This window comes from Erythranthe guttata, chromosome 11, assembly GCF_056151865.1.
Source record: "Erythranthe guttata isolate IM_541 chromosome 11, IM_541, whole genome shotgun sequence".
NCBI classification, from domain to species: Eukaryota; Viridiplantae; Streptophyta; class Magnoliopsida; order Lamiales; family Phrymaceae; genus Erythranthe; species Erythranthe guttata.
The window spans coordinates 18,469,029-18,496,984 of record NC_142543.1 but is presented as its reverse complement, the minus strand read 5'-3'; the positions used below and the strand labels follow the sequence as shown (position 1 = coordinate 18,496,984).

General features: G+C 35.0%; 5 protein-coding genes and 1 non-coding gene across 7 annotated transcripts; 3 read left to right on the top strand and 3 right to left on the bottom strand.

Annotated features, from left to right (window-relative positions):
- Positions 1-6,503: 6,503 nt before the first annotated feature.
- LOC105960904 (small acidic-like protein) lies at positions 6,504-8,477 on the top strand. The gene is made up of 8 exons (XM_012985116.1): positions 6,504-6,684; positions 6,789-6,910; positions 7,001-7,053; positions 7,212-7,275; positions 7,440-7,482; positions 7,592-7,639; positions 8,043-8,202; positions 8,295-8,477. The coding sequence occupies exons 1-8, from the start codon at positions 6,601-6,603 to the stop codon at positions 8,324-8,326; spliced, it is 606 nt and encodes a 201-aa protein (XP_012840570.1). The 5' UTR covers positions 6,504-6,600; the 3' UTR covers positions 8,327-8,477.
- A 763-nt stretch (positions 8,478-9,240) lies between these two features.
- Positions 9,241-12,064, bottom strand: LOC105960903 (uncharacterized). Its single transcript, XM_012985115.2, has 6 exons — positions 11,692-12,064; positions 10,790-11,171; positions 10,277-10,473; positions 10,065-10,197; positions 9,814-9,967; positions 9,241-9,668 (listed from the first exon to the last, which is right to left on the bottom strand). Exons 1-6 carry the CDS (start codon positions 11,748-11,750, stop codon positions 9,643-9,645), a joined length of 951 nt encoding a protein of 316 aa, XP_012840569.1. The 5' UTR covers positions 11,751-12,064; the 3' UTR covers positions 9,241-9,642.
- A 1,923-nt stretch (positions 12,065-13,987) lies between these two features.
- On the top strand, positions 13,988-17,162 carry LOC105960900 (protein COBRA). Its single transcript, XM_012985109.2, has 7 exons — positions 13,988-14,285; positions 14,702-14,808; positions 15,068-15,147; positions 15,368-15,824; positions 16,014-16,170; positions 16,288-16,568; positions 16,717-17,162. Exons 2-7 carry the CDS (start codon positions 14,718-14,720, stop codon positions 17,010-17,012), a joined length of 1,362 nt encoding a protein of 453 aa, XP_012840563.1. The 5' UTR covers positions 13,988-14,285; positions 14,702-14,717; the 3' UTR covers positions 17,013-17,162.
- A 1,479-nt stretch (positions 17,163-18,641) lies between these two features.
- LOC105960901 (protein COBRA) lies at positions 18,642-22,574 on the top strand. Its single transcript, XM_012985111.2, has 6 exons — positions 18,642-19,130; positions 19,431-19,510; positions 19,963-20,419; positions 20,935-21,094; positions 21,372-21,652; positions 21,971-22,574. Exons 1-6 carry the CDS (start codon positions 19,037-19,039, stop codon positions 22,252-22,254), a joined length of 1,356 nt encoding a protein of 451 aa, XP_012840565.1. The 5' UTR covers positions 18,642-19,036; the 3' UTR covers positions 22,255-22,574.
- Positions 22,575-22,949: 375 nt separating this feature from the next.
- TRNAD-GUC (transfer RNA aspartic acid (anticodon GUC)) lies at positions 22,950-23,021 on the bottom strand. The gene has a single exon. It is a non-coding gene; the product is annotated as a tRNA-Asp (tRNA).
- A 560-nt stretch (positions 23,022-23,581) lies between these two features.
- LOC105960898 (tRNA (guanine(26)-N(2))-dimethyltransferase 2) lies at positions 23,582-27,632 on the bottom strand. Of its 2 annotated transcripts, none has more exons than XM_012985108.2 (13): positions 27,498-27,632; positions 27,172-27,408; positions 26,552-26,851; positions 26,335-26,422; positions 25,954-26,075; positions 25,722-25,861; positions 25,550-25,622; positions 25,208-25,296; positions 24,957-25,062; positions 24,641-24,853; positions 24,280-24,474; positions 24,089-24,166; positions 23,582-24,003 (listed from the first exon to the last, which is right to left on the bottom strand). In XM_012985108.2, exons 2-13 carry the CDS (start codon positions 27,301-27,303, stop codon positions 23,761-23,763), a joined length of 1,779 nt encoding a protein of 592 aa, XP_012840562.1. In that variant the 5' UTR covers positions 27,304-27,408; positions 27,498-27,632; the 3' UTR covers positions 23,582-23,760. The 2 variants fall into 2 exon arrangements, with proteins under 2 accessions (XP_012840562.1, XP_088681340.1); XM_088825214.1 differs by having other exon boundaries at positions 27,172-27,399; positions 27,498-27,600.
- Between the last annotated feature and the right edge of the window lie 324 nt (positions 27,633-27,956).

Genomic DNA, 27,956 nt, shown 5'->3' with positions numbered 1-27,956 from the left:
TAAACAAATGTACACTAACCCCCTCATAAAATTTAAATAATTTAAATTTAATCTGATTTTCAACATTACACTTGATACAATCTTATAATACAAAAAAAATAAGCTGCAAGCAGCTGAATATGCATGTAATAGATGTAATTAAGCATGACCTATTATTTAGACATATTATATATATATATATATATATATATATATATATATATATATATATATAATATGTATCTATTATAATGGTAACTCATGTAGTAACCTGGGCAGATGCTGACTGAGGAAGTTAATAACTACGTACTAGTTAGTTCTAATCTAAGGATAAATAACTATGTACTAATAGGCACGTTTGGTTAAATTTATTTTAAACAAGTAATAAACTCCTACTCCTCCTGATATAGCGAGAAATATATTGAATATGTATCGAGTGTAAACCATTATCTTACTAAATGAAGCGTATAATATATACACACACAAACAAAAAAAGAAAACACCCTTCATTGCCATAAATAACAAGATATTCACACGAGAGTACAGGTGTAAATAAGCTGAGCCGGCTCATGAGCTCGATGAATTGACTCAAAAAAAGTTCGAGCTCGAACTTGAACCCATCTCTAGTTGTTCATAGCTGATGAAAGTTCAATGAGTTCGAGCTCGAAAAATCTGGCTAGCTCAGCTTGAGCTCGACCCGTTTACACCCCTACATGAGAGCTACAATAAGAGATACAAGAGGTAGTTAAAATAACTAACTTCCAAACTCTCCACCTTCTCTACCTTAACTATAACTCTTTAACTCTTAACTACATTTTGCATGTTGATCTTGAGTTTACTCATGAGAATACTATGAAACAAATCTCAATTATACATAATTAATATATTTTCCATTATATTTTAACCCCAAATCACAAGAGGGACAAAAAAAAAATAATAATAAAAAAAAAATGAAACCCCCCCTACCTACATCAAGTTCCTTTATTACCCCATATGCAGAATAGCAGAGTGGGGTTGTGGAAGATAGAGATCATACCACACACTCAGTTATTGCGTCAACTACCTTTCCATATTCGCCATAATTAATTAAATAGATAAAAATCCGCAAACATTTCTCACCATTCTCTGATCCACAAACCCCCAAATTCCAGCTATCTAACAAACCCTAACGCCGCCGCCGCGCAATGAAACCCCAAACCGCCGCCGCCGCCGCGCTCGTACTGTTTATATTCCTCAGCGCGAACGTGCAGAAAACCGAATGCCTCGGCACCACCACTACCACCGCCGCGGCGGCGGCGGAATGGGGATGCAACTCCACCAGAATCGGCGACTGCCTAACCGCCGGCGAGGAGTATCTGATGGAATCGGAGACGAGCAGGAGGTTATTAGCCGGCGGCCAGAGATTCATCAGTCCGAGGGCGTTAAATCCGAAAAGGCCGTTCTGCAGAGGGGATGTGGCCGGCAGCTGCATCGGCAGACCGAATAAGTTCTACGATAAACGTCCCTGTGGCTACAGCCACCTCTGCCGGACCTCTGCATGATTTCTCCGGCGCCGGCCGTTCATCGATCTCCGTTGACTTTTCGTTGCTTTTATATATCTCGCACTACTGTAATCGTGTTTCTCTTATGATCCTCGTGTGTATTTGTATTTGATAATCTTCTAATAATTTGATGCAAGATGGTAATAACAGAATTCCTATTGTTAAAACAATCGTAAATTTTTAGGGTAATTAACGGCCAACTCCCTGATGGAGAGTTGAATTATGAAAAAACCTCTTTTGTTTGGATAATTACAATCACCTCCCTCAATTATGAATCTTCTTACACGTCCACCCATGGTTCGCCGGCACAGAACAGTCGGCTGTCGCGGACACTGCCGTTCCAGTTCCATTGCCACTTCGCGGTTCCGTCGCAGCTCCGCGCGGCCGGAACAGATTTTTTTTAATTAAAATCTAAAAAATATAATTTATTTCAAATATATTTTTAATACCAACATTACAAAATATGCCAAAATTATTAAAAATTATAAAAAAAAAAAATATTACAACAACCTTGCATTAACATTATAAAATACATGCAATATCAATACCACATGCCGAGCTGGTTCTTTTTTTCAATTCTTTTCTTTTTTTAATAAAAAAACTTATATATACACACAGATTAGATTTAAAAAAAATTAAAAACAAAAATAAAAACACATATTTATATTTATCTGTAGTAAAACATATTATGTGATGAATTAATTTCAAATTAAAATAATTATATTTAAGTAACATAATATTGAAAATAAAAAAAGTTAAATAAAATTTTAATAGTATATATATTAGAATTTTCTATATTTATTTATTATTTTTATTTTGATGTTTAGTTTCCATTTTTAGGAATCATAGTCTTCAATTTTATTTGTTATTTTATGTAAAAAAAAATATATGTATGATTGCTATTTTCCTTTCCTTAAATACATAAATTATAGTCATGTTTTAGTTATTGTTACTTTCTCCTATTAATAGGAAATTAGAGGGATTATAGGGATTAGTGGGGTCTCTTTTTTTAATTTAAATTCTTTTTTTAATTTAAAAAATAATTTAAACTCTTCTTTTACCAATTATTCGTTTCCAATTTTCTTTTTTCTTCTTTTTTTTTTTTCAGTTTTTCTTCCGTCGAAGGTCTCGTTTTTCCCAATTATTATTTTTTTTTATTATTATTTTTCCGTTCCGGAGCCGTTCCGGAACCGTTCCGGAACCGTTCCGGTGCCGTTTCCCGGCTAAGTCTCGGCCGTAACGGTGGTCCGCTGCGTCGGGGAGGGCAGAACAGTTTTGTTAGGGATTCCGGAACGGCGGGCACCGTTCCCGTTCCGGGACGGCCGTTCCGGCCGTTCCGGCGAACCCTGCGTACACCCTTACGGTGTCAAATTCATTATAACCTTCTAGATTCCGTAGAATGTTGTCTAGTTTGTACTAGTTTTGTGCAAAAATGCAGTTTCTGATGCCCCAACAATTTGATATTTACAAGCCAAATAAAACATCTTATGATCATTTTGTTTCTAAATGTGGAGCTTGAATGGGGTACAAACTGGAGAATATTATACACAATTTAATAGATTCTACTAAATTTGACACTGCAATAATGACCGTGTGAGAAGATTCAATAATTCATAATTAATGTGTGATCGTTATTAGTTATTAGTATTACCCAAAAATAATTTTTTTTTTAATAATTTTCTTATATCAGGGGTCGCCGTAATTTACCCTTCTTATTTATTTATTTATTTGCTACTATAAAAAATAATATATGATTTATATGCGATTATCGATATTCCTTATTCCTAAACAAAATAGATTACAAATATTGAATGATATAATTACAATCAATCTTAGATTATTTATCTTATATTTTAAATATAAGCACATAATTTCTTTGTACTTTCAAAATTTTCATCAGCCTAATAATTATGATTATTTACTAAGTGAAATATTCTCTTGGGGGTTATGCACTTCTATTAAAAGTACAAGGGGATTATATACATAGAGTTCAAACTACATGGGAGTCATGTGCTTATATTGAAAGTACAAGGGGTTATGAGCACAAGACTCAAATCACAGGGGCTTAAGTGCTATTTACCCTAAATAGTATATTAATTTTAGGATAAATTCCACTTCCCCTTTTGTACTTTGGCTCGATATCACTTTACCCCCTTCTACTTTCGATTGCATCGATTTGCCACCATGCACTTGTAAAATTGCCTCAATGTGGTCATCGATGTTAATTTTCATACATTTGACCTTAACACCGTTTGGTCTTAACGTCTCAAAAAAAAAAAAAAACACTCCTCCAAGTTTAAATAATTAAAAAAAATTAAAAATAATAAAAATAAATTGTGGTTGCTCTCGTTGTCTTGAAATTTTTTTTTTTTGTTTGTTTGTTTAATAATTCAACTGGGAGGGGTGGCGTTCTTGTAATTTTCAGACGTTAGACCAAACAGTTTTAGGTCAAATGTCGGACAATTAAGAGGGTCACATTAAAACAATTTTATAAACTACAAGGGACAAATCGATGTAATCGAGAGTAGGAGGGGTTAAAGTGATACCAAACTAAAGTACAGTGGAGAAAGTGGAATTTGCCCTTAATTTTATTAACAATTAAAGATTAGAGTAAAAAGCAGTTTGCCCCCTAAACTATGGGCCGATTTGCACTTTACCCCCCAAACAAAAAAAATTTGCACGTTTTTACCTAAACTCGTTAATTCGTTGTACGGTGCCCCCTAAACTCAATTTTCTGGCAATTTTGACCGGAATCTTAAAACATGTGCTTTGCACGTGAGATTTTGAGGGGTAAATTCGTCCCTTCACTTGCATCTTTAATAATAAATGAAAATAAATATTACAAAAAAAAAAAAAGTACAAAAAAAAGGAAAAAAGAAAGGAACTGCCGGAAACACTCAATCCCCTGTTCGTTCCGTAAAACGAATCCACAACCTCAGCCCTAGTTTCACTAGAAGCACTCAATCCCCTGTTCGTTCCGTAAAACGAATCCACCAATTGCTTCTTCAACACATCAATTTCTGACGGCCTCTCCTCCAGAACCGCCACTCCGGCGGAGGAAGGCTCGCTGTCAGGACACCACTCATCGTCGCTCACCAACCGAACGGAGAAATCCCGCTTCACCTTCGCCGTCGAGAGTGCCGGAAATTTGACCCGATTACGCTACACGAGGCAACAATCGGCGCTGATTTAGAGTTCTAAGACGAATTCTTCAAGGAATTACAAGGTAATTTGTTGATGGAGGCGATTGACGCCATTTTTGCTGAGGTTGAAGCAATTGAAGACATCTTTTGTTAAGAGATTTTTCTGTAATCAGAAAAATGTCAATTATACATGATTTTGGCAGTTTTTAGGAAAAGACGGTAAAGCCCACACACCGACTTGCCTCGCCGACTCCACCGCCGGAAAAAAGTCCTCCATCACCGCCGTATAAGATGTCCTCTATTGCCGTCGAAAAAAAGTCCTCCATCGCCGCTCACAAATGTCGATTTTTAATTCGACACACAAGTGTCGATTCTTTTCAAAAATTTCGACATAACAGGTAGGTGTCGAATTTAAGGGGAAAAATTGACATTTATTTGCCGAAAAATGAAGTTATTTTCGACATTATAGCGTCAATTTGGAAGTGGAATTGCGTGTGTGGAGGTGTAAGATCCCAGCTATTTTTGGGTATTTTTATGGTTTAATTATAATATAAAAGTAGAAATTAAATTGATAATTGAGATAGAAATTGGGGGAAGAAATTAGAGAGGAAGAAAACTTGGGGAAGAAGAAGAATACAGAGATAAGAGAGAGATTCTGAAAATTGGCTTCATGCCTTTCATTCAACTCGTCCAACCCTTATAACAAAAACATCTAATAATAATTAAAATCTGAAAATAACAATTAAAATATTTAATTAATTTCTTCCAATCTCCAATTGCACTTGGGCCCGACTCATTAATAAATTTCGGCCCACTTGTTTTCGGCCCAGCTGCAAAACTCAATCCCACTTCACTTCCAAAATTATTGCCGTTCTTCAACTCACCACCGTCGCCACCGTTGTTGCCGCCGCCGTCACCGTCATGGGTCATGACAGGAGGTGGCGGCGGCGTTTTCCGGCAGGGCAGGCGGAGGGAGGGGAGCAAATTAGGAAGAGAAGATTGAAGAAGAGGGATCTTCATCAAATTTGGAAAAAAAAATTCCAGCCCACAGCTTGTGGAAGACATCTTGCCCAAATTTTAGCATCTTGTTTCTGCCACCCGCCGCTCAATTTCGTCGGCAGCCAAAACTCCACTATATTTCTGTTGTCCTTCGCTTACTGCTCACCCTCACCACGCAGCTGTTCTCCACTTCTCCATCTCATCGATCTTCATCCCATATTCCCCAATTTAATTTTAATAAATCACCATCTCCGGCTATGCTCCTCCAACGTGAAAGATCCTAATCTCATCAGCGTTCTTCTTTGGATCTATGAGCAAAATATGATTTATACATTTTATTTGAACTGAATCCTGGCCGCCGAGGAGATGAAGTGCACCAATTATCGAAGATGGATGCTGCTGTTGTTTATTCGCCGAAGAATGTTGCCTGTGGTCGTCGGAGAATTTTGTAATTTTTTTGTGCAGGATTGAGATTTTTTTGTGCAGGGATGGATTGGGTTTGGGAAGGAAGGTGGGTGATGGATACAACTTATTTTTCTTTTCTTTTTTTCTTTTTTATTTTCTTTTTAAATATTTATTTTTATTTAATATTAAAGATGCAAGTGAAGGGACAAATTTACCCCTCCAAATCTCACGTGCAAAGCACATGTTTTAATATTCCGGTCAAAATTGCCGGAAAATTGAGTTTAGGGGGCACCGTGCAACGAATTAACGAGTTTAGGTAAAAACGTGCAAATTTTTTTTGTTTGGGGGGTAAAGTGCAAATCGGCCCTTAGTTTAGGGGGCAAACTGCTTTTTACTCTAAAGATTATAAAAGTTTTAAGAATTGGTTAATTGTATTAACACATTTCAGTGACTAAATTATATATATATATATTTGATAATAGTTAGGTCACAGAAAAGGGCACGGTTGAAGCGGTGGTTTTTCAAAATCGAAGATGAGCAGCAGCCGTAAAGGTCCGCCGAAGCACCAGAACAAATTCGCCTGGAAACCTCACGGCGGCGTCACCATCAACCCCACCGTAACTACCTTCTCTCTTTCCGAAAAACACACACTAAAACCTCGCCTCTCTGTAATTTCTGTATATCTAATTTCTCCGATTCGTGTTTGTGTGTGTGATTGTAGGAAGTCGGCGGGAGATTCAGGCCGTATTCGGAAATAACAGGGGTTTGTTATCGCTGCAAAGAACAGATTGATTGGAAACGAAAATACGGCAAATATAAGCTCCTTACTGAACCTGCCAAATGGTAATCCTTTGTTTTTTTTTTTGGATTGATTTTGCGGTTAATTATTTTATTTTATTATATTTTAATTGATTTTTGCGAAATTAATTACAGCCAGCGGTGTACTAAGAGGAATGTTCGTCAAGCTTATCACAATGTCTGCCATGGTTAGTTTTTTAGTTCTGAAACTGTTTACTACACTTTTACTGTATCTTATTTTGCTTATAGTTTTTCGTGATTTAGCCTTCGGAAAATGGAATATTAGAATCAATTTGTTTTTGGGGGTACTTTTTTTGTTGTTAATTATGGAGAATAATGTGTGTAGGTTGTGCAAAAGAGCATAAGATCTGTGCCAAATGTTCGTGCCGTGTTGACAATACAATTGGAAGGTATGAGCTTTTTCCTCTCATTTTGCAGTTAATTTCTTTCGAAATGCTAGAAAAATCGAGAAAGATTGATCAAAAATTAAGTTTTTTTTGTTTTTGATGAATTGGTTAATGTTGAAGCGGATGCAGTCAGTTTATGCATTAATATTGTATTTATTCTCCTGCAGAGATATTTCGGAAGTAGAAGCTGAGAAGAAGACATTAGACGAGGTTTTCATTTTATTATTTTTAGCAGTTGAAGCTATTATTTTGGTTTCGATTTCAGTATAATCACTCATGTTAGTTGAGTTAGAAACTTACCAATTGTTTGCTGCTTTAGGCAATCAAGAATGCTCGGGAGAGGGATAGGCGATCCTTACTAAGAGCTGTAAGTTTTTTGTTGGATTTTTTTTTTTTTTCCCGATTTATTTTGTATGTTATATTCTCTTTTCTGAGCATTATTTTGGTACCGTATACTGTATAGTGTATATGTATTTTTACGAGGGATCTTGAAAATATGATTGTTGGATAATTTCTGGTACTTCCGAAGAGGTCGAAGATTCTCGAAATATATTTCCGTGGTCGGCCATTTCATCAGAAAACTAAATAATTATTTCAAACCGTAATTTCTACCTCAAAATTCAAAACTGCCTCAATAATTTGTATTTGGAAGAAAAACTGAGTATACAGGAAACGAAAAGCAAATCTTGTTATTACATAATTCTGGTGATTATTTTTGTTATTATCATGAAGGTTTAATGCTTGCTCACGTAATGTATAATATGTGATAGATGGAGAAAGGAAAAACTAACTCAGCTTCAAATCAAATCAATGATAACGAGTCTGAGGCTGGTGAATTATTCACCACACCGTCATTTGAAGAGTTTGCAGAATTCCGAAGAAACCAAGAGGAAGATGACTATAGCGATGAAGACGAGCCCCAAAGTGTTGGTAAGTAAAAAAAATATTTGAGGGACAATTTTGTTTTGTTATAGTTGAGCTTTAGGACATTGTGCTCTTTGTAACGAGATCTCGATTTCCAGATTCGACAGTTGATTGCCGAAGTTACATCTAGAGGGCCTTAATTAATCTTGTGTTTCGAAGTATTATTATTGGCACAATAATCTTGTTATTTAACATTTTAACAAAATTGCTTGCTTGTTCAAGATCTTGAAAGAATAGAGTCTGTATTTATTGGAGTGAATAAAAATTACATAATGCCGAAACCAATTGTGATCAAAATGACCCCTTTACACCCTCAGTTCTTTTCGTTTTCACCGTTTTTTAAGGTATGTGTTTGGTAAGCCTTTTATAATTTCCAGAACTCTGACCGCCGGCTGAAATACGAACGCTAAAATACGAACATATAATTTTACTTTAAATTATCCTTCTAAAGTACACCTATTCCAAATAACAAGCATAAAATAAATTTTATGGGTAAATTATGGCCACCTCCTTGAGATAAAGTCAAATTGCGAAAAAATTCTCATGTTTGGGCAATTTCAATCACCAATTAACTATGAATCTTCTTATACGTCAACCTTCGTGGTGTCAAATTTGGTGGAATCTTATGGATCATGTGGAATATTCTCCAGTCAACCTTCATGGTGTCAAATTTGGTGGAATCTTATGGATCATGTGGAATATTCTCCAGTTTGTAATCGTTTTACAATTTGAGCACCACATTTTGAAACAGGATGATTATAAGGTGTCTTTTGGCTTGGAAATATCAGATTGTGATGCATCATAAACTGCATTTTTGCACAAAACAAATTAGGAAAAAAATTTCCACAGAATCTAGAAGATTATGGTGAATTTGATACAATAATGGGGTGACTGTAATTACTTGAACATGAGGGTTTTTTTTTTCGTAATTTGACCTTACCTCAGGGTTGACTGTAATTAATCCTTTATCCTAATTTTACGAAGGGACACTAAAATAAAATTTGTCAACTAATTTACAATTCAAAAATACAAACAAGCATTATATTTATTTCTCAAATTATTTTCTTAAATTACTTGTATAACCCCATATAACAAAGTGAAATGGGACTTGAAAATCTTTCCAAACATAGCCTATAGCATTAGGACTTAGAAGTGGAACTACACAACATACAATTCTTTGATCAATTATACAACATTACAAATAACTAAAAACCTGAGTATCCACTGAAAAGAATCAAGGAGCCAAATATTTTCAATTTGGCAAAAAAAATCAAATTCTGCTGCCAAGTTTGTCGAATTTTCCACTGCGATAATCGAAGCCTATATTTCAGTTAACTTGTTCATCAATAAAGCCAACATTTTTTCTGTAATTTTCTGTTCACCAAAGTTGAATCTCTATATGACAGGTCAAATTGAAATCTTTTAGAACATTGTGTGACGACGAGCCTATTCATCTTTCGCGCACAAGCGCTCTGCACAGTGAAAAAAACAACGAGACAAATATCAATTCTAGCTCGAGAATCAGCTGAGACGAAATTTTCTTTAATATTTGCAAACACCAATCGTAAAAATAAATTCTCCGATTGAAGAAGATATGTCACAGGCTTCAAAACTTACTGAGATATTCATAGGCTAGAATCATCGAAGTTCCCCAAGTTGACATGCTGAAAAATCGAGGGCCAAGTCCTCTGTAAAATCCAGTCCATCCATCTTCAGCAATTAAATTTCTAACTACTTGCCTTGCTGTAGGTCTTTTTTCGTTCACCGTTACCTGGATTAATATTATAAAAAAAATATATAAAAAAATAAAAATAAAATGTAGAAATGCTTTAGTTTTAAAATATGGAGTAAAGAGAAATAGGGTTTACCTGCAAACGGGTTTTGATAGTGTCCAACGGGGTTGTTATACACGACGCAGTGGCACCAGCAAAAATCCCTCCGGCAGCTTGACCCAACACTATTTTCCCTTGGCTTGGAGTTGCAATTACATCATCCGATACTCTGGCAAATATAAAAAAAAAAAAAAACCTATTATACACGATGAATTTGAAAAAAAAAACCCCGAAGTTTAACGCAATACCTCCAAATGAAGCGCTGGCTTGCTCCATAGCTTCCCCACCACACAGCACTAGTCGGGGAATAAGTCATAACAGATAGACCGAATCCTCTGTATAATCCACGAATACCATCAGTCTTTAGAACCTTACGAATAACATCCATGCCACCGTTATAGTTCGCATGGCCTGAATATCCTTGCACCATTAATCTTTGACTTACCTTAACAGAAATCAGTTACGTGGTTTCAATTTCCAATATATATTAACGGAAAAAAAAAGCTCGACAAAAACTAACAAGAGGATGACATGATGAATTCATACATCAAGCCCTCGTTTGGTTGGTGACGATAACCATGACTAATTAAACAATTGAACCTTATTGGACGTTTGGTTAGTCCAATAATTTTTCGGGTCGGCCCGTAATTGTGGAAAAAATGGCTCTAATCTTGGCTCTAATACTTAGGAACCAAACGAAGCCCAAATTAAATAGGAATTCAATGGACAAAATAAACGAGATGAAAATACGTGAAGCATACCACATCGACTGGAACAAACACGGTTTGTGAACATAGTGATGCCATCATGCCTGCAATTCCGTTTGCCAAAGCTGCTTGTGTAGGCTCAGACAATTTGAGAGGTTCGACAACCTTAAAAGCAGCTACTTTCGTTGTCTCTAATGCAGTTAGAAATATAATTCTGGTGGGAATTGCGCCTGTTATAACAGTGCCGAATCCTTTGTACAAACCGGGAATTCCATCCGCTTTTAGTAAGCCTTTAATCACAGAAACGGCACCTCGTTCTACAGAGTCGTGTGAAGCAACTTGCATCCTCGTTTTCACAACTGAAATCGGGTAAAGCGCTACTGTGATCCCACTAAAAATCCCAGCTCCAACAACGTAGAACTTGGTTTTGTTGAGCCTGCGAGTGAAAATAACTACTTATTGCATCCAACTGACGGAGAAACAGTTATACAGGCAACTCAATGAACGCAAAATTTCCAATTCGACAGTCGATTAAGCAATACACAACTCAAGGGTATTTGAATAGAAATTAGAAGAATCGAAACGTAGACGGAAAATTATTCTACTGATCCAATTTCCATCTGCCCAGAAATTATATAAGGATTTTATTTATTTATTTTTATTCTCCTAAAATGTAAAAAATTCACCTGAAACAACTATGGCTATATCTACCTGATTTTTAAAATTCACATACAGCATAGGCAAACTTAAAAAGATAAATTAATTGCAAAACACAAAAATGTAATTAACTTAAGACGCACTTCCATTCATAAATTAAATCATTGAGAAAACTAATCTCACGAACCCAAATTCAAATTCATCCCAAATTCAAATTCAAATTCAAATTTATCCCAATTTATCCATTGAACCGGAGATGAAAAAATGCAACAAATACTAATCAAATTAATAGAACTTACTTATCCCAATTGATCTCCGTCTGACCAAATGATTGCTTATGAGTTCCCGCAGTATCCATCGAACGAAAAATTAGAAAATTCCCCCAAAAAAAGAAACCCTAATTTTTATCGAAATTCGTCATTTCAAAGAAATATAAATAAAAATCGGTGAATTTTGGTGAGCTGAGAATTTTGAAAAAATAATGGAAATTTCTTGAGCTTCTCTATATACAGAGAGATTTCAGGTACATATTTGAGATGTAGGTTGAAATTAAGCTCGAAAAGCCGTTTAACGGCTTCTAACGGAAGTTTGGGTCTTCGTTGGCGGCGGCTGCGATCCTCTGCGTCGCGCGTATATTAGGCTCGACTTGAATCTAAAGTTAATTTGTTGACTAGTACAACTAATGATGTTACGTGGAATATAAATTAAGTTGACTTTTCTTTTGAAATCCACTATAAATTAAGTTGACTTTTCTTTTGAAATCCACTAATAAAGTAAGGGTAATGATATATGCAGGCCAAATTAAACATTCAGGCACTTTTTTACCATGATTTTTTACCTTTTTACCATAACTATTTACCTTTTGTACTATTCATATGCACAAAATCGGACTTTTTTTTATTCATGTGCTCGTGTGAATTTACGCGAGCACTTGGCAAGTGCTCGTGTGAATTTACGCGAGCACTTGGCAAGTGCTCGCGTAAATTCACGTGAGCACATTAACAATTTTTCTTTTTTTTTAACCCACTCGTGTGATTTCACACGAACAGAGAAGATATGCTCGTGTGAAATCACACGAGCAGAACGTCTCTGTTCGTGTGAAATCACACGAGCAATTAAAAAAAAAAAAAAAATTAACAAGGCCTGCTCGCGTGAATTTACGCGAGCACTTGCCAAGTGCTCGCGTAAATTCACACGAGCAGGCCAAAGTCCGATTTTTTTCGTTTTTTTTTTTCGGATTCGTAATCTACATAACAAGAGGATCGTAAAAACGTAAAAATTACCTCCGATCTGTTGACGATTTGCACGGGCTTTGCGAAAGAAAATCGAAAGGGTAGAGAGAGTTTTTGAGTTTTTTACCTTTTGTTTTTTGAGAAATGGTAAAAAAATGTGCCTGAATGTTTAATTTGTGCCTGCACAAATCATTTCAGATAAAGTAATAAGATATCAACGTCAATAAAGGAAAAAAATAAAAATAAAATACGGACAAATTACGGCCACCCATCAGTTATGGTCAAATTACGAAAACCCCCTCCTGTTTGGGAAATTTAGGAATGTTAAATCGGTAAAATCGAATCAAAATTTCGGTACGCCAACATTTCATACCGTTTATCGATCTGAATATACGATTTGGTAAATAACTGAATTTCATAAATTTAAGGAGGGGGTGACTGTAATTACCCAAACAATTGGAGTTTTCTCGTAATTTGACCATACCTCAGGGGTGCCCGTAAATTGCCCACACAAGATTTATATATATATATATATATATTAATGATTTTGTAATATTCGCCTTTTTCAATTTTAGATTTAGTTGAATTTATAATTGACTTAATTCTCCTTTGTACCCTTGAAATGGAGCCTTCTGGCATTTTGCATCCTTAAAAATAATAATAGCACACATCCCTCAAAATACAATAAATCATGCACAACGCAACCTGAATTGAATAATAAAGGAAATTTCAGTTTTATTGTTATTTTTTTTTCAAGGTGCAAAATAACAAATTAAATTATTATTTTCTTCGACCTCCAACCTACTTTCGAGCATAAGTGTGAAAAAATAAAAATCACGACGGATTATCGAAAAAACTATATTTTCTTATAAAATAAAATAAAATAAAATTTTATGACTAAATTATTGGATTGATTATTCTTTTATAGTAATTGGTAGAAATACTAGGTAGAAATACGTGGAAGGAAATATGATTTTCAAATAACTTGATAACAAAATCGTTGAAGGATTTTTTTTCGTAAAATAATTTTTGTGATTAAAAATATAATCTTTAAATACAATGATGAGATGTATTTTTATTTTTGCAATTTGTAGTTTCATAATGATTGATTAATAAAAAAAAATTGATTTCACATTTGGCATCCTAAAAAACTACGACTAAAAATATGAAATTACCTTTATTAGCTTTAAAAAAAAAACATTTGGGTGCATTATGCATTATTTATTATGTTTTGATGGCACATAGTGCTATTAATTTATTTCGAGTGTGCAAAGTGCCAAAATGCTATATTTTAAGGGTGCAAAATATAATTAAACTATTTATAATTCCTTTTTCTGTAATTTGATGAGGGGTGGTCCGGGTCAAATGGGCGGGTAATCAGATAGTTTTGGTTCGGATATTTGAAAATGCGGGTAATTACATAAATACCCGAATCGGATCCGAATTCGTCGGTACCCGAATATTATATGGGGTTCCGGCACCTGACTTATCCTTCCATTTCACGATTATCCGGCGGCGGCGGCGGCGGCGGAGAATGGCGTCGCCATTAGTTACCAGTCAGTATTCTCAGTTATCAGCAGAACTCCATAATTTGCAGGCTTTCATCCAGATGAGCTATGGAAAAATTCACATGAAAGAGGAAGAAATGCGATCCCTTTCAGGTAAATTAGGGCTGCCATGGATTCTAATTACTTGTTTAAAAAAAAAAAAATTGAATTTAATGTAATTTAATTTCTGCTGGCTGCGATTTCTATTTGCTATTTAAAATACCCAAATACTAGTAATGTTTATTGCACTTCTATGAAATTAATTTTTTTTAAATATAATTTTTTCGACTTGATTTCCGTCAGTAGTTTAGTAGTTTGATGATCAGTACCGGCGGATTATTCGATTCGTTTCAAATAACCGTTCGGGTACCGAATATCGAAAACCCGAATGCAGGTGAATATTAATTTAGTTGTGTTCTAAAGAGAGTGATACTAAAAGTGATTAGAAGACTTTTAAAGTCAAGTTAAGCTCTTTCTTAATTAATCTTTGGATTGCTTCTTTATCTCTCCTCTCTCTACATTCCATGCAGATCTCGAGAGCAAGAAATGGAGCATTGCTTTAGATCTCTCTTAAGACTCTCGACTCTTGTTATTTCGCTTATATTCTTGCTCTCTTGCTTCGGTTTCACTTCAACAGGTAATCTAGTCTCTCCCTTCATTTTCTTGTACTTGTTCATGAATTTGGTTAGACGGGTTGCCAATTACCTCGTATAGATTTAATCATGATCGATAAACGAGAAAATCGGCCTGATTTGATTTTCAACAGTTTTAGAACTCTGAGTGATAAAATGCATCATTGACTTTTTTTCCAGTGGTAAAAGCTATATGAATTTTGATTTCATATGATACGAACATAAAGTTTTCGCTTGGGTTAATTTCTTCGTTTTTTATTTCAGAAGCTTATGATGCACTTGATCCTAATGGAAATATCACGATAAGATGGGATATCATCGATTGGATGGCCGATGGCTATGTGGTAAATCTTCTACTAATTGCTTTACGCTTATACGGTTTATCACCAACGAACTCGACTTATTCATCATAGTTTGAATTTGCAAATCGAGACTTGTATATATAGTAATATATACTTGTAAAGCTCAATCCAAAGTCATCCGAACTCTGAACTTGAGTTCTAGTTTGCCGTCTGTATTTTTCATTTTCGACAAATACATTTTTGGTATTCTTGAATTGGGCAGGCTGTCGTCACAATGCTAAACTATCAACAGTATCGACATATAGAAGAGCCAGGCTGGACTTTGGGGTGGAGTTGGGCAAATAAAGAGGTGATATGGAGCATGTTGGGAGGTCAAGCTACAGAGCAAGGAGATTGTTTGAGATTCAAAGCGAATATTCCACATTGCTGTAACAAAGATCCCACCGTTGTGGACTTATTTCCCGGAACTCCTCACAATCGAACGATTCCTAATTGTTGTAAAGGAGGGGTGGTTAGTTCGTGGGCCCAAGATTCAACAAATGCTGTGAGCTCTTTCCAAGTTTCTGTTGGTAATTCCGGTAACACTAACGGAACTGTTAAGGTTCCCAAGAACTTCTCTCTGAATGCACCGGGTCCCGGCTATACTTGTGGAAGTGCAAGAATCGTGAACCCCACTCGATTTGTTACCCCAGATGGAAGGAGAATAACACAAGCAATGAGTAAGTTTCTTCGTGCGGTCGTTAACATAAGTTTTCAAAAACAAATCGATTATGAATGTATTGTGAAGCTGTAGGTAAGTGGAAGCACTTGCATCGAATAATTTTTTCGATTATGAATGTATTTTTTTCGTAAAACTAAGTCATCAATATTTTGTAGTGATATTTTTTGAATCGTTTCTCTTATTGCAGTGACGTGGAACGTTACATGCACGTATTCACGGTTTCTTGTCGATAAAACTCCTACTTGTTGCGTCTCGCTCTCGTCTTTTTACGACACTATTGTACCTTGCCCAAATTGTACCTGTGGATGTCAAAACAATCTCACTCATCCAGAAAACTGTATGAAGTAAGATCTCTCTCTCTCTCTCTCTCTCTCTCTCTCTCTCTCTCTCTCTCTCTCTCTCTCTCTCTCTCTCTCTCTCTCTCTCATTAACGGGGTTTTTTGCCTTATGTTTCTTTCCAGTCCAGATTCACCAAATCTTGCTTCGGTTGTTTCGGGAGGGCAAAAGAGTAATAACTTGGCACCTCTGGTCCAATGCACCAGCCATATGTGCCCCGTTCAAGTCCACTGGCACGTAAAACTGAACCACAACGACTATTGGAAAGTCAATATCACTATCACAAACTTCAATTACAGAATGAATTACACACAGTGGAACTTAGTTGTACAACACCCCGCCTTCGACAATTCGACGCAGATATCCAGCTTCAACCACAAGCCACTAAATCCATACACGAGCATAAGTAAGTCTATATAATATACTACATTGGGGGGCCACTGCCCCCAGTCTCCACCACTGCTTTCAAAGAAAACCCCGTGAAATCTTTTTGATTTGAAATTAAGTACTCGTTAATGAATCTGACGACCTTTTTTTTTTTTTGGTTTCGACAGATGATACGACAATGCTATGGGGTGTTAAATTCTATAACGATTTGCTCATGCAAGCGGGCCCACTGGGAAAAGTCGAGTCGGAGATTCTTTTCCGGAAAAACAAATCTAATTTCACTTCCGACGGCAGTTGGGGTTTTCCGAGAACGGTCTTTTTCAACGGCGACAGCTGTACTATGCCACCTTCCGACGCATATCCGTTTATACCAAATTCAAGTATATACCGAAATGTCTCGTTGCTTATGCTACTGATCAGTTTGTTGACAACCTTTGCAACACATTTTGCGTGTGTTGTTTAAGAATCTTGCGTCTTCCGACGAAAAGATTCCGATTTACGTCTTCATTCGTACGGATTACAGGTGCACAAAACTTGAGAGTATTTTTCAAGCTTACTCTAATTATTACTCAATTCACTTTGTTTCTCTAATGAAAATAGGATCTTTTGATTATGATTTTTATTAATTAAAAAATAAATCTGACAAAAAAAAAAATTAATAAATAAAGAAAAGAAAAAAGGAAGGCCCCACGCCATATAATTTGTTAGCTGTTCTTTATCGTGGAAAAATTCAAATTCCTATTCACCGACACTGCCAAAAGCCTTTTGTTTCAATTATTTATTCATTATCTTATATAAAAAAAATAACAATTATTTATTCATTAATAATCAACAATTTGTCGGCAACTTCTTGTTTTTTTTTTTTCATTTTTCCACTCTCTCTCCCACACACATTTATTGATAAATAACTTGGGGAAATTTTAAGAGGGTAATAAAAAAGTATGATTAAATACAACCATCCCAAAGTAAGGTTCAGTTATAAAAAACCTCCCATATGTTAGGTAATTACAATCAAGAGGTTTTTTTGGTAATTTGACTTTAATTCAGGGAATACCGTTACCCTCACAAAGTATTTGGTGTTGACATTTTGATTTAGTATTAGCAATAACTTTATTTATTCATTAATAATCATAAATATATATTGCAATTTATAAATATATTTAATGTTTAAATTACTTTTAGTGGTTGATGATGAAAGTGACTATAATAGTAGGTTGAGGTTGAGGCTGATAATAATAGTGACAAAAACTACAATATATTAGCAAACGACAGTTGTATTCTTGACTGGAAATTAACAATAATTCCCCAAAAATCACTTTCACACCGACACAATTTGTGCAATTTCAATAGTTTTATAATATATATATATATATATATATATATATATATATATATATATATATATATATATATATATATATATAAAGACTTGACTAAATCCCATAAGAACTATATCACAATATATTCATAGTTTATATTTTTCCCAAAATAATCATAGCTTATATATATTTAGAGCTGAAATTAAACTAAATTACTCAATATTTGATTTGAAATCATTTGTTAAAAGCTTGTATGAATTCAATTTTTAACACAGCAAATTAATTTTTATAACATATAAAGTTTCAGTTAGAGTTGGAACGCAATTAAAAGAAAATGATAAGATACGTACAACAAATGAGGTTATTCGAGCTCGATTTACATTTGGCTTAATTAAATATTGCTCTAACTCGACTCGATTCATTTATTTTACACCCAAACTCAATTGCAACTTTTGTAAAACAAATTTGAACAATTATGAGTTGGGGTCGACTCAATCTATTTACAGCCATCGAAACTACATTAACCCAATTTTCTTTATCTCATAAGGTAAATTTTGTGTTCATAGACATAAATCTTGGGTTTTTTTTGAAAGTGTCATAAATCGTACCATAAAAGTAGCTTAATCACTTTCAGTTGTCGATTAGTTAAATGCTGCATCGAGGTTATTTACAGAAAACACATATACACACGAGTATATTTAATTATGTGCAGATCTACGATTAACTGTCGCGCATAAATTAACTCAGTTTAACATTAATATTCCATCACCCCCTCAATCAAAGACCACCAAAATTAGCTTAAATTAAGTAATTAAAAGATCCCCCATCATTAATTAAATACCATTATGAATTTGTCTTTATCCTCCCTGTCTGTTGCATGCTCTTTAGTTAGGCTCTCACTTTCTTCAATATTTTACAAAATTATCTTTCTAGAGAGAGAGAGAGAGGAGAGAGAAAGATCTAGAGAGAGAGAGAAACTGTAAAAAAAAAAGGGAAAGAAGAAAAAAGAGAGGCACTAAATACTCTGAAAGAATCAAAGTGAAACACGTTACTATAAAGTAGAGTTAAGCTCATTCTCAAACAAGCTTTACTTTCTTACTGTTTGGTTTCTCTCTCTACAATTTGAGCCGCAGATCTCTAGAGTGAGAAACTCTGCAACTAGAGAGAAATGGAGCTCTGCTTCTTCAGATCTCTCTCCAGATTCTCATTTCCCCTCGTTTCGCTACTCTTCTTGCTCTCTTCCTTCACTTTCACTTCAACAGGTAATCAATCTCTTTTTTCCTCTTTTTGTTTATAATTTTTTTTAATGAAATTGGTTCCATGGGTGTGCAATTATCTGTAAAGATTTAATGCTAATTGAGAAATAAAACGGTTTGATTTCATTGATGATCGGAATTTCGAGTGATTAAATGCATAATTGACTTTTTTTTTCTTCAATTAATGAATCCGAAATAACGATTCATTTTTTTTTTTTAAAATTTTATGATAATAATGTGTGATAAATATCCTCGAAATCTCTGAAGATTTGGATGTGAATTTAAGCTGTTGATTTATGATTTCAGAAGCTTATGATGCACTTGATCCAAATGGAAACATCACAATAAAGTGGGATGTTACGAGTTGGACAGCTGATGGTTATGTGGTAAGTGTTCTCTACTAATTAAACTCACACTCATCTGATCAATTTTATATTTGTGAAGCTTAATCCAAATAAATCCAAATTCGAGTCCCTCGTTTGCCGTTTATTGTTGTATTGTCAAATTTGTCGAATTAAATTTCTGTATTAGTCTACATTCATCTATTGTGACTGAAAGTTTGGTGTTCTTGCCTTTTCTTTTTAGTGGTTTCCCCTATCTTTCGAGGATCTTGAAACGAGGAAAACGAAAATTCAAAAGTAAAACGAAAATAATTTCCGTAAATGTGTAAATTACTTTACCTACCATTGTCAATGTTTTTATTCACTGCTTTCTTGATCCGATTACATCTATAGACAATTGGAGCCTCCGATTTCATATCTCAATTATTTAAGTTATACCCAAGAAGAAAAAAAAATGAAATCTTTCGATAACATTTATTCCTGTTTTCTTTATGCAGGCTCTTGTGACAATGTTCAATTTCCAACAATATCGTCACATTCAAGCACCCGGTTGGACTTTAGGTTGGACGTGGGCGAAGAAAGAGGTGATATGGAGCATGATGGGCGGTCAAACAACGGAGCAAGGAGATTGTTCGAGGTTCAAAGGGAATATTCCACATTGCTGTAAGAAAGATCCCACAGTTGTTGACTTATTGCCCGGAACTCCGTACAACCAACAGATTGGTAATTGTTGCAAAGGAGGTGTGATCAATTCGTGGGCTCAAGATCCGTCCAATTCCGCGAGCGCTTTCCAGGTCAGCGTCGGTGGAGCAGGGACCACTAATAAAACCGTTAAGCTTCCTAGGAACTTCACCCTGAGGGCCCCGGGCCCTGGATATACTTGCGGGCCTGCTAAAATCGTGAAACCGACTAAGTATCTAACTGGGGATGGAAGGAGAGTTACACAAGCTATGAGTAAGTTCTCTGTTTTTTTTTTCCTCCCTTAATTTTTCGATTGTGAAAGGCTGATTTATTTATTGGGTTTATTGCAATTAGCGCCCTTCTGTTTACTCTAATTGTTAAAACACTCATTGTGTTATAAATATTAGCAAAATTTCCCGTGTTATTCAATTTTATGACCATACTACCCCTAAAAGCACAATGTAGGGGGTTGTGTGCTAAAAATGCTTCGTGTTTTTTTTTACTTCTTCTTCTTTCTCATATTTATAACACACGGAGTCTCTCAGCAATTCGGTATATAACACGGGTACATTAAATGCATTAAACTCCATAAGTGTTAATGATCATGTTTATGCATCAATTTTTCATTTCAAAGATATTGTGGAGTTTTTGCATAAGTGGAAGCATGCATCAAATAATTTGCATCGATTTTTCTTTTTCGAAAACTTTGGCCTTTGTATATTATATAGTTGTCAACTTTTATAAATATTCATATTCTCGAATTGTTTCTCATGTTTCTCTTATTGCAGTGACATGGAACATTACATGCACATACTCGCAGTTTCTAGCTCAAAAAACTCCTAGCTGTTGCGTCTCTCTCTCGTCTTTTTACAACGACACAATTGTGCCTTGCCCAACGTGTACATGTGGATGTCAAAATAACCTCACTAACCCAGGAAGCTGCGTCAAGTATGTTTTCCTCTCTCTCCTATTAATATTTGGGTTTATTGCATGTAGCTCCCACGTGTTATAAATATTAACAAACTCCCCCCTATGATTCAATTTTATTAGCAAACTACCCCCCTAAAAATGCACCATTTAGGGGTTTGTCTGCAAAACAAATTGCATCATAGGGTTCTTTTTGCTTTATTTATAACACGAGGAGTTCTTTTAGCAATTTGCTATAATACAGGAGTACAAAATACAATGAACACTAATTTGAAGGTACTTTTTTTTTCATTTGCAGTCCAGATTCACCGTACCTTGCTTCGGTTGTTTCCGAACGGGGGAAGAGCAATAATATGGCGCCTCTGGTCCAATGCACCAGCCATATGTGCCCCGTTAGAGTCCACTGGCACGTGAAATTGAACTACAAGGATTATTGGAGGGTCAAAGTCACTATTACGAACTTTAATTACCGAATGAATTATTCGCAGTGGAATTTAGTTGTGCAGCACCCCAATTTCGACAATTTGACTCAGCTTTTCAGCTTCAACTACAAACCACTAAATCCATACCAGAATATAAGTAAGTTTTTTTTATGTAGTAAAATGTTTTTTACATATATATTCTTTTATTTTATTTTTACCCTCTTTACACTAGATTAGCAAATCCACCCCTATAATGTATTTTTCTTTAGCACTTAGCAAACATATTAGGGTTGTTTTTGCTAATATTAATAAAACAAGGACTTTTATAGTAATTCGATATAACACAGTGGGTACTAAATGCAATACACTCAAATCTTTTTTTCCAAAATTATGCTCTATTTTATGAATCTGTTTGACTTCTAGCATTAGTAATATTTTCGAATCTGATTTTTTTTTTTTTTTTTGGTTTTGGCAGACGATACTGCGATGTTGTGGGGTGTAAAATTCTATAACGATTTTCTCAACCAAGCGGGCCCACTAGGGAATGTTCAATCAGAGCTTCTCTTCCGCAAAGACAAATCGACTTTCACTTTTGACAAAGGCTGGGGATTTCCAAGAAGAATTTATTTCAATGGAGATAATTGTGTGATGCCGCCTCCCGAAGCATATCCCTATCTTCCAAACTCAAGTTTACGGAAAACCGTCTCGTTTCTTGTTCTACTCATCGGTTTGTTGACAACCTTTGCATGTGCATTTTAAGAATATTCCGTCTTCAGACAGGGAATATTCTGTTTTGTGGGGTTGATATTTGGAGAAAGAGGGTGAATTCAAGAACTTATATATATATTCCATCTCCGTAATCGATTTCGGGTGCATAAAACTCGAGAGGAACAGAGAAAAATTTCGGGTGCTTTAATATTGGAATATTTTTATTCGTTGTCTTGTTTTTATGTAGTTGTTGTAACATGTTTTGCCACGAAGTTGAATCATACAATGTTGTTGATATAGTGTTTTCATAGGTTTTGTAATGACAATAAGAACAGTTTGATACATACTAGATTGATTGTTTTGCATTTTAAGTTTATTTATTAATTTTATTTTATTTATTTACAGATAGCAAATCCTGTTTTTGATTCAAAATTGGAACCGGAATTTCCGAATTCTGCCTAATTCAGATTCGAAAACTTCTGATTTTGAAACATTTCATTCCGGATTCCGAATACTGTAATTTTGATTTTTTTTCTATTTTTCCGGTATTTCTTATTTTCGATTTTGATCAGGTTTTAATTTCTAGAAATAAATCGAAAGATTCCGACTTTCACCGACCATTGCATTTAGACTAACATAACATCAAATAACATCTAATTATTTATATAATCATAAAATTTTGCTAATTTAGTAAACAAACTAATTCAGCATATAACTAATTTAAAAAATAAAAACATTTAATAAAACGCCGTTGCCGGGGATCGAACCCGGGTCACCCGCGTGACAGGCGGGAATACTTACCACTATACTACAACGACTTCGTTGTTCAGATAACAATGTCTAACAATTTATTTACACTGTAACAATTTTTAATCATTGGCTTATAGGACCACCAAGCAAAATTTGGTATATGTACTAGCGAATGGGTTTTGATGCTACGAATTACAAGGGCAAACAACAAAACTAGGTGAATCAAGCTATTTGATACTTAATTTCGAGATCGATCGATGATTAAAAGCTCAGTTTAAACTCAATTTATTAATGTAATGAAGGAAGCTTGAATATATCTCATTTGTTAAGCTATAAGCTTATGCTCGAATTCGATAAGAAAAAAAAAATTAATAAAACGTATGTACAAGAAATCATAATACTCGAATTCAATTTGCATTTGACTCGATTAGAACTTGTTCTAACTTGACTCGGTTGCTTATCAAGCTCAAATACAATGGTTTTTAAAAACTCAAATAAATTTCAAAACAAGCTTGAACAACAACAGCACACGGCAGGGCGTTGTAAGCTGCTCGAAAAACAAATAAAATAAAGTCGTATAATATTTCTCAACGACACACCTAACACCATCTAATTAAATGAATGAGAATTATAAAAAAATAAATACCATAGAAAATTCCTTTGTCCAGAAGAATCATTAAAAAACAAAAAAGCATTATCCAAAATCAAGAACCATAAACAAAACTGATCTTGTTCTTCAAAATTTCACAGGATCGAAAATTCGTCCGATAAAAATAAATGGGGCGCAATAATCAATTATCTCTTCAATTATTCTAAATTAGTCGCAGAATCTTCTGTCTTGTTACGTTTGCATGGGGGTTCATGGCCTTCTTCGTGTTTGTTATTAACTGATTTAACCGCTTCTTCACCGAGTAGTGAAGCATGCTTGCTAGTTATCTGACGACCCGCCTTTACCTTTGGCCCCCAATGCCTCTCGGGATTTGGAAGAAATCTCGCAACTTTTTTAACCTGCGCCTTGCTAAGTGAAGTTGCAGCTCGTGCAAAATTAGCCTGCATTTTAACGAAAAACGGGTGAATTAGAAACAGAGAGAGAGAATTGACTTATATATTTTTATAATTAATGGAATATAAGTACCTGGAGAACAGGTTCTTTAGCAAGGATAACACTTCCGGGCTGATCCGATGGCTGAGATTTCACGGGATGATTTTTGACCTGAAAGTGTGGAAAAAAAAAATTAAACTATTTTCACTTAAAAAAAAATCGAAATTTATGTATTGTGACCAAATTTAAAGGAACTAGGGTGAATAAAAAGCACATGAGCTTACCCAACAACGCATTATATCCCAAATCACGTTCATAGGAGCATCGGTTTTCAATGCCAAAGGGTTAACATGACTTCCTGAAATGCGATATCCGGCATTTAATACAGCAGAGCGAAATAGAATTGCAGATGGAGATGTGCATTTTAATGTTCCACTTATGTTGTGCAAACTCACAAATAGAGGAACATCTGCTAGCTCCTGGAAAATACACAAGAAATATGAAATGACGCATGTACCCCTTCTAATTTTTTCTTGGTTTTTCTCGCCGTCAATAACTAATATAGGCAACAGAACAAAAAGAAGCTGCTATTTGAAATTCGGGAAGGATATATTCCATCGGAAAAAAAAAACGAATTGAAGTTACCTCTGAAATTGTAGTCAGTACAGCAGAGATCCGATTAAAGGCAGGATAACAACTCTTCATAGACTTGACATCTTCGAGAATTGAAGTGACCCAATCCATGTCATGAATCGGAGCCGACCAAATGGGCCCACCCATATTGTATTTGTTGCCGCAGTCACTGCAATCTTCGGCAACAGCAGGACCGAATCCAGGAAGGTATCTTACACTTTTATTCTACATATATTAAAAAAAAAATTAAACAATTTTACGGGATCAAATGCATTATTAATTACAAGAGGTCATAAGCAGGAAATAATACTAATACTTATTTATATACCTTAGAGACTGTCCTCCCAACAGGCTGAAGATGAAAAGAATCACATCCAGTGCACTGATAAAAATACGAGAGCTTTAAAGGAGTGTTCTTCATTGCACTTGCGGAACTGCAGCAAAGTTAGTCGGCAGTTAAATGAGATATTTATATCTAGAAAAAATGATGGATTAGAGTATGTATTATCTCATTGTGTGAGGTGTGTTATCCAAACCGGATGTCTGGCGTAAGTTATGTAATTTGAGGGGAAGACTTACGTGTACACGCGTACAAAAACACGTATGTAGAAATCCATCTGAACAGATATCACAGGGACAATGTACCGCTTGTATCGGTTTGCATGGCTCTGCATTACGAGTGAATATTTTTCGTAGGTGAATAAAAAAGTTCAACAACAACAAAATATTAGATACATATGCGTATGATGTATTTACGTACCAAACTTGCTTTCGTGAGCAATTCTAAAGAAAAATGAATTAAAAACAAAGTTCCATCGATTACTTAACACACAAACCATCTAAAAGCAAGATCAAATTTGAGGGGGAAAATTAATTAAATTTGTTTCTTACAGAAACGAGGAAACATAAGGCAAAATATACCTCGATACAAGCAAGAAGGATTCTCAAAGCCATCTCTTGGCAATACTTTCCTCTCAAAGGATAAGAGCCATATCTAGTTTTGATAAACAGAGGATAAAGTCAATACATTTTTAGCAAGTTACGTTATTAAAAAAAAATCGGCAAATTGAATTATTAAAAAAAAAAATCTTACTTGGAATAGCAAACTTCACCATTACCCCCACAAAGCACTGCCATATCAGTTGCTGTGCACATCAAAATGCCTCCATCAACAACTGATTGTACAGCAGAGTCCAAGAAAACAGACGGTGACCCATACGGGTCAAGATCAACCTGTAATAATAATTTGTGAATAAATCGATTTGAAATAACGGCATAATATAAGAAACTATATTTGCATTACAATGATATAGGAAATATCATACCACATCAAATTCTTTGGGGTGCGTAAGCATGAAAACTCTAGCATCGACTAGGTGCGATTCCACCTTCGAACATGCCACTGAACCGTTAAATTTAATATTTCTTCGGCAAGCTTCAACAGACGCTGCATTTAAGGGGAGGAGTTAGCATTTTTTACCTATTGTATTGTGACATTTTACATGCAACAAAATGAAATTTTGACCTATTCCATATTCCGGTAAAACAACATTATTTTACAAGGACATTGGGAACTACCCAAATGCAAACAAGAACCTGAGAGCAAATTACATATTTATTTCCATATTTGAGGGTCTCTCCAAATTACGGAAAAAAAAGGCTCTTGCATAATTGCATGATTATTATAATGACAATGATGAAATTACATTTATCATTGTCGAGAGCGACAACTTGACCAATTCCATCTACTTCACGTGCATATCTTAAAGCTCTTAGTCCCGAAGCCGATAGTGCCTGTAACACACACATCAAGCACTTGTCTAAGCCACTTATACATGAAGATATAAATTCATAATTTGAAAAGTTAAAAAAAAAAAAAAAAGAGCAATAATAATATTATAATAATGTGAACTCGTAAATAACCTCCAAAACTTGTGGTGGTTTCAATTCTCCTTGAACTTTTCCTTCTTGGTTTGCAACTGGATTGTCTAAAATGCTGCACGGTTCATCTTCAGATATCTCTTGAGAGACTTCACATTCCCCATTCGTTTTTTCGATATCCATTCCTGAATCCATTACAGTTTTTGGATCAACTGCATGTTCATCCTCTGCAACTTTTGGTGCATGTTTTTTTCTCCTGGACAATTTTGATTCTTCGTGCTCTTGTTTGCGCTTTGTTAAAAATGTCCTCAAAACCGCAATAGACATGTCTCTGTTATTAACCTGCCATCGTTACATTTTCGATACAATAGATTCGTTCAGAGGTTACAACCACGAAATTGGCTATAGATGAACATAAATTTTCAGAATATTAGCACAGACTCTCAGAGAAATAATAAAACAACACCTTCATTTACATATAATCGTCAATTAAGTCAGTATTTAAATAAATGAAGGCCTGTATAAACTGTACAGAGGCAAAAGGAATTTCATCAAACACCTTATATGCATAAATCAGTAAAATTATAACCTTCATACAAGAAGGCACAAAACAAAAACAAAAAAAATCAAATTTAAACCAACAAGAAATGATTCCGACGAACCTGGCTTTTGTTATAAAAAACTTCATTTCCGGCGTGCATTAAAATCTCAGCCTCTCCTTCTTTAATCACCGTGAAATTACTGAGGTCGAACGGCGCCGTTTCATCCCCGATTTTTTTATCAGCGCCGGCCATCTCTTCAATTGATAACAACTTACCGGGATCTCTCCGGCGGCGGCGGCGGCGGCGAATGGGAGAAAAAGGCGGAGACTTGACAAAGTGCCCTGCTTCCTGTTAGAGCTACAGAGAAAAGGGAAAGCATCAATTAGCGAACTATTATATATATATTGGGGAAAGTGCAAAAATCTGTAAGTATAATAAAAACGTACCAGAGTGTGTAGTGTGTGTAGTATAAACTGTATAAGATTTAAGGTGTTGCAGAGGTGAAAGCCACAGTTCAAAGCTTGGCCGGAGTGTTTTGTTTCAATGGAATAAAAATTTGTTTTTTATTTAGTGATATATTTAAAATGATTTTAATTTATTTTGGTAATTAATTTATTCAAAATTCCACGCGTCGCTTCTTAATTGGATAGCCAACTAACAACCGTTTTCTACGTGGGTTAGTGGTGTTTAATTGGATAAGCCCAATTAAGTGAAATGGGCTCTATAGAAGCCCAGTTATTTTAGGGATCCTTTGCAGGCCCGGCCCATATGAAATCAAGTTTACACTCTGGTTTTTTTGCAAATGGTTTATGATTTTTCCTTTTTCTTTTAAATAATTTGTGTTTGAGAGTGATTTTAAATATTTTTATTTTACTCATCTCAAATAAGTTCTTAATTTATAGAAT

Excerpts from the sequence above, each read along its gene's own strand:
- LOC105960904 (XM_012985116.1), top strand. The coding sequence starts at position 6,601 with ATGAGCAGCAGCCGTAAAGGTCCGCCGAAGCACCAGAACAAATTCGCC. Across the intron at positions 7,483-7,591 it reads AGAAGAAGACATTAGACGAG|GCAATCAAGAATGCTCGGGA; the intron begins GTTTTCATTTTA and ends TTGCTGCTTTAG. Across the intron at positions 8,203-8,294 it reads AGACGAGCCCCAAAGTGTTG|ATTCGACAGTTGATTGCCGA; the intron begins GTAAGTAAAAAA and ends CTCGATTTCCAG.
- LOC105960903 (XM_012985115.2), bottom strand. The coding sequence starts at position 11,750 with ATGGATACTGCGGGAACTCATAAGCAATCATTTGGTCAGACGGAGATC. Across the intron at positions 10,474-10,789 it reads TGTTTGTTCCAGTCGATGTG|GTAAGTCAAAGATTAATGGT; the intron begins GTATGCTTCACG and ends ATTTCTGTTAAG. Across the intron at positions 9,968-10,064 it reads CTATCAAAACCCGTTTGCAG|GTAACGGTGAACGAAAAAAG; the intron begins GTAAACCCTATT and ends ATATTAATCCAG.
- LOC105960900 (XM_012985109.2), top strand. The coding sequence starts at position 14,718 with ATGGAGCATTGCTTTAGATCTCTCTTAAGACTCTCGACTCTTGTTATT. Across the intron at positions 14,809-15,067 it reads CTTCGGTTTCACTTCAACAG|AAGCTTATGATGCACTTGAT; the intron begins GTAATCTAGTCT and ends TTTTTATTTCAG. Across the intron at positions 15,825-16,013 it reads GAGAATAACACAAGCAATGA|TGACGTGGAACGTTACATGC; the intron begins GTAAGTTTCTTC and ends CTCTTATTGCAG.
- LOC105960901 (XM_012985111.2), top strand. The coding sequence starts at position 19,037 with ATGGAGCTCTGCTTCTTCAGATCTCTCTCCAGATTCTCATTTCCCCTC. Across the intron at positions 20,420-20,934 it reads GAGAGTTACACAAGCTATGA|TGACATGGAACATTACATGC; the intron begins GTAAGTTCTCTG and ends CTCTTATTGCAG. Across the intron at positions 21,095-21,371 it reads AACCCAGGAAGCTGCGTCAA|TCCAGATTCACCGTACCTTG; the intron begins GTATGTTTTCCT and ends TTTCATTTGCAG.
- LOC105960898 (XM_012985108.2), bottom strand. The coding sequence starts at position 27,303 with ATGGCCGGCGCTGATAAAAAAATCGGGGATGAAACGGCGCCGTTCGAC. Across the intron at positions 26,076-26,334 it reads CGCTCTCGACAATGATAAAT|CGTCTGTTGAAGCTTGCCGA; the intron begins GTAATTTCATCA and ends CCTTAAATGCAG. Across the intron at positions 24,167-24,279 it reads GGGATATAATGCGTTGTTGG|GTCAAAAATCATCCCGTGAA; the intron begins GTAAGCTCATGT and ends CCACACTTTCAG.